The sequence below is a fragment of the Tripterygium wilfordii genome, chromosome 4 (assembly GCF_013401445.1).
Source record: "Tripterygium wilfordii isolate XIE 37 chromosome 4, ASM1340144v1, whole genome shotgun sequence".
In the NCBI taxonomy this organism is placed as follows: domain Eukaryota; kingdom Viridiplantae; phylum Streptophyta; class Magnoliopsida; order Celastrales; family Celastraceae; genus Tripterygium; species Tripterygium wilfordii.
The window spans coordinates 4,713,909-4,718,634 of record NC_052235.1 but is presented as its reverse complement, the minus strand read 5'-3'; the positions used below and the strand labels follow the sequence as shown (position 1 = coordinate 4,718,634).

At 39.0% G+C, this 4,726-nt stretch overlaps 1 protein-coding gene across 1 annotated transcript; it reads right to left on the bottom strand.

Annotated features, from left to right (window-relative positions):
• Positions 1-4,176, bottom strand: LOC119996826 (linoleate 13S-lipoxygenase 2-1, chloroplastic-like). Its single transcript, XM_038843619.1, has 8 exons — positions 4,090-4,176; positions 3,513-3,750; positions 2,845-3,168; positions 2,584-2,669; positions 2,268-2,378; positions 1,880-2,181; positions 1,107-1,373; positions 1-906 (listed from the first exon to the last, which is right to left on the bottom strand). Exons 1-8 carry the CDS (start codon positions 4,174-4,176, stop codon positions 147-149), a joined length of 2,175 nt encoding a protein of 724 aa, XP_038699547.1. The 3' UTR covers positions 1-146.
• Positions 4,177-4,726: the final 550 nt, after the last annotated feature.

The following is a 4,726-nucleotide window of genomic DNA, read 5'->3' as shown; positions in this document are numbered from 1 at the left end:
TAATATAACGAAAATTATTTATTTATTAATGACGATAGTCAATATTTCGATAGTAATTGATTTCAAGTGCTATAATTATTCATCTTAAACTCTCATTTCAGCGGATGATCAATCAAGCATGTAAACGATCAAGATTTTTCTCAATCTCAGATAGTGATACTGTTTGGCACTCCCTTCCCTGTCACTCCTGGATTGGAGAATGGCTTCAGCAGTTCATATGGTAGGACGCCAGCTCCACATCTGTTGTTCAAATTCTTGTCAGCATTCCTCTTATCAATAATCCCCTCAATCTGCTCTATCCGCTGGCTAAACTTCTTAAAAGCTGCCGCTATAACATCATCCTCTTCCCATGATGCCTCCATAGACCTGCCAAGATACTCCTCATCTGGGGAGTGACAGGATAGAACATCCAAAAGAGCCATCACTTTTGTTGCTTGTGATTGTTTAGGGAAGGTCTTCAAAAGATGCGCTTCAGGTCTCTCCAAGAAATCTTTCCACTCTCCATTACTTAGGTCTTCATTCGGCATGTTTATTCTAGCAATGGTAGGCCTATTTGGGAAATAGCCCCCGTACACATACTGACCAAAGTTTACCGCTGCATGGTGACCAGAGGTAACCCACACCATGGTAGTGATGATTTCAATAAGGTCTTCGGGTGTCTTGAGTTCAGGCCACCATGGTTCATCCTTTTTGTCACCATGGCCCACAGTACGAATTTCAGTCCACCATTCCTGGATCTCTGTGTCAGACTCTATGAAGCTTGAGTCTGGATAGTAGTGATTGACATAGACGCTGACCCATTGTTTGAGGGCATCCCATATGAGTAAACCATCATTGGCATAAGGATAGTCTTCTATTGTTAGCTTCAGACCATGTGGAGCAGTTTTATCATCCTCAGCTAGTCCCCTAAAAAATTGAGCAAATTGAAAAATTAGTGCAACTTTTATGAGCCTTCTCAATCTAAAAAAAAAGCTTAACTACATGACCGACTAACTATTTGGTGGGGCAAAACATTTGAAATGGATGGATAAACTTACAAGAGAAACAACAAATATTCTTTAAGCCTCTTTTGAGTTGGTATAAAAATTTAAGCGTCTGTAGAATACCTCATAATTAGGTCTTTGGGTAAGGCCTCACAGTCGAAGCGCCATTGCTGGTCATAGGCAACAGCACTAATTTCCAAAGAGTACTTGTTGGGTGAGAATAAGCCCTCAATGAATCCACCAGCACTGACTAGCGATTGGCGTGCTTGAGCATTGATCTCCATTGTGTACCGGAGATGTGGATGTAATAGTCTGTAGATAGGGTGCATCACGCTCAGTCGCCGATTGGTTGCAATTACATAGGGTTCTGCTGCACAATGTGTTCTTAGCCTACAAATGAGACAAGAGAAGCCTTATTAGATTCCCTTCCAATGTCAAAGAAATATATATAAAAATAAAAATTCTCATCAAACTGACTATGGCATTGCTCCTTGTCAATCTTCGACCATGGTATTCCACTTTTGGAGCATTGACACGCTACACAAGATGCAGACTCCGACATGGGAATCAGAATCACTTTTTTCCAAGTCAGGTACGTTTTTATTCTTGATGACTTATCTTAAATGGTTTTCACTCTTGTTGCATCCCAAGTCTCAGTCATTCACTCTTACAACAATGCCATTGAAATCATCTAAATAACGGTTTTTTGAACCTCGCCGTAAATAAGTCAGGCAAATTAATCCTTAAACAAGAAAATGCAAAATTCTTTACCCCAATGTAAAATCCAATTGCCATTTCTATACAATAATATATTTCAAACAAAAAAACACCCAAAAGAGAGCATCTACGAGAAACAATCTACCAATTTTGAAATGAATGAATGTTGGGGAAATTACCAGTGGCTAACGAGTTGGTGATAGCCAGCATCGTGAGCAACGAAATGAGCTTTGGCAAGCCTCCAAAGCCAGCAACTTGTAGACTGCCTAGAAGGGGTGAAAGCTTGCTTCCACTGTGGCTTGCCATCCATCGGTGGATGTACCAGCTCGATAGCTAGTGGCTTCAATGTACCATCTGGAGCGAAGAAGAATAGTGCTCTCGAACCATACAGTGTCGTGCCTTCTATTTTTCTTACTTTGGATACATATGGTAATAGCATGTCGTGGTAATCAATAATGAATAGCTTCTTTTGATGTAATGCCTGCGTATCCCAAAATTGCAAGACTGACTGTGTTAGGGGAAAGATATAACCATTGAAGGCCACAATGTACATGGGTTATGAGCTACCTCATCAAAAGTCATAATGCCGTTGATTTCTCGCTCTACTAGCTCTGTGGTGATAGCTGATTCAGGCGGACCATAGATATGAGGATCAAGTTCACTCTTCAGGGGCCACTCCTGCATGATATTATGCGATATCTAAGAAAAGGCTAGGAAGCATTTTTTTTTTCTTTTGCTCAATTTTACTTATTATTATATTTGCATATATTTAAGCCAGAAAATGGTACGATTACATTACATTATGGACAGCTTGCCAACACATCAGTGCATGAAAAGAGTATTGGAATCTACGATTCTGCTTAAGTAGACTGCTATATCATACCTTGACCAGCTTTATGCTCAATGGATTGAGACCAGCAAGAGTTTGCCGAGCAAATTCCTCATCCCTCAACCAAAAGAATTCATCCCCTGAAAAGCGAAGTTCACATAATTCCAGAAAGAGACATGAACTTCAAATCAAATCACAAACTTGAATTTAAATTAGATGAATACCTTCATCAAGTGTTTGTGCAAGTTGTGTTCTGTACCTAAGAGCCTTTTAAAGGTAAGTTTGCAAACAACAAAAGTTGAGTTTGTTTCTTACTTAGCATAGTTTTAGGCATCTCAAAATGCCAAAGTGCATCAGTTTTTTCAATAATAGCCCTGAAAATTTTGTGAAAGTGGGTGATCCAAAACTCTTGATCTCCAATCGAAGGCAGGTGTGTTCCTTCACCAAACAGTTTACCAATATCGGAGAAGAATGGGAATCCATCATAACTCTCAAACCAAGATTCTACTGATGGCCAAAAATTATGAAATAATAATCCAAAAATTTTGCCCTTGGTATAAATTTCTTGCTTTAGAGATCCAAATTCTTCATCGCGAGGGACGTAGAAGGAGCCGCTACCCTTTGACTCCAAGGATGGATCTGCATTGATATATTGTAATGACATCAACCTTTCAGAGTTCAAACGGGCATAAAATGAAGAAACTGGGCATTGAAATTACAAGGACTTGATAAATAAATAAATAAATAAAATCCCTTTTACATGCTTTCGAAATTAAAAACAATCTCCTGTTAAGGAAATTTCTGGTGACAAAAACATCTATTAAAATCATTTTAATCTTTAGTATAATCAACTTTCCCCAGTTAAATCATCTACCAATTAATTTTAAATATCAAATTGAATTGTGGCGATTGAATAAACACACAATAATAACCTAACTAGGTATATGGATATGGAATCATAAAACGATACTGGATGTATGTACCTGAATTACAGGGAGGGCGACCTGTCCTGCAACGCCTAGGGTAAGGGAGTTCCTTGCCACCCAATACTGGCCTTTTTAAGTCTTCACTCTCGTCAGGGTTGCCGAGGTCATTGTAGACGTCGTAATCATAAACCCTATCTCCGGTCTTGCGCTCTCCTTCGCCATCACCTTGCAAGTCCTCAAGCTCTGCCGTTCTCAGCCTCGTCAACCCACTCGGTGTCTGTGATGGCAAGTATGACTACACAATCCAAAATCAAAATCACAATGTTCATAAAAAGGATCAGATCCTGAATTCATTCTCAACCTTGAGAAGACGAATTAGTGGTTTGGGCGTGACAACGGAGTGAATCCTTATCCAACCAGACGGAAATTGATCTTTTGCGAATTCATCTCATGAATTTGTTTCTTTGGTAGAAGACACGTGGCACCCTGAGTTTCGTTAATAACACATATTCCCCAATAATTTCTAAACATACAGTAAATACCCACTGAGTCTCAGATTTTATATCATTTGTGGACAAAAACATAGTTTTAGTTCTTTGGCCTGATAATTATTTATTGTGAGTGGAGTGGAAACCTTTGGATTTATAATTAGCGGTTGCGTGGGTGGGATTGACTGACCTTGTCGGTGAAGAACCTCCTCTCCTGCTTGGGCTGAATCCATGACTTACAGGTAAAGTTGACTACTTTCTTTGAGTTGTCATCTTTGAAGCCAAGGACTATTTTGTGGAGATAGATTTCTATGGGATATTCATGTTGAATAGAGTCAAAGATTTACCCAAGATTTACTTTATTGATTGAAGACTTTATTGACAAACTCAATATTGATTGAAGACTTTCCTTAATTGAAGATTCGGCAATCAATATTGATTTGTCTAAGTTCATAATTGATGCCTCAATTGTTGACTAATTGATGCCTCAATTGTTGACTTTGATAGTGACTTTGATAGAGATTGTAATTACGTAGATCATTGATTGTAAACCAATGTAATAGCTATATAGGTGTTTCCCACTTCAATAAAAGAAATTGATTGCAAAATTAAGTTGGTATCGAAGCAAGGTTCTCTTAACATACTACCTCTCCATCACCGTAGCTACTAGGGGCCGACTGCTCCAACCATCCGACAGAAGCCGATTGCTTCGTCCATAACAGGTGCCGATTGCACCATTGAACCAGAATCTCATCCAGAAATTACAAACAACTCATGGCTGAA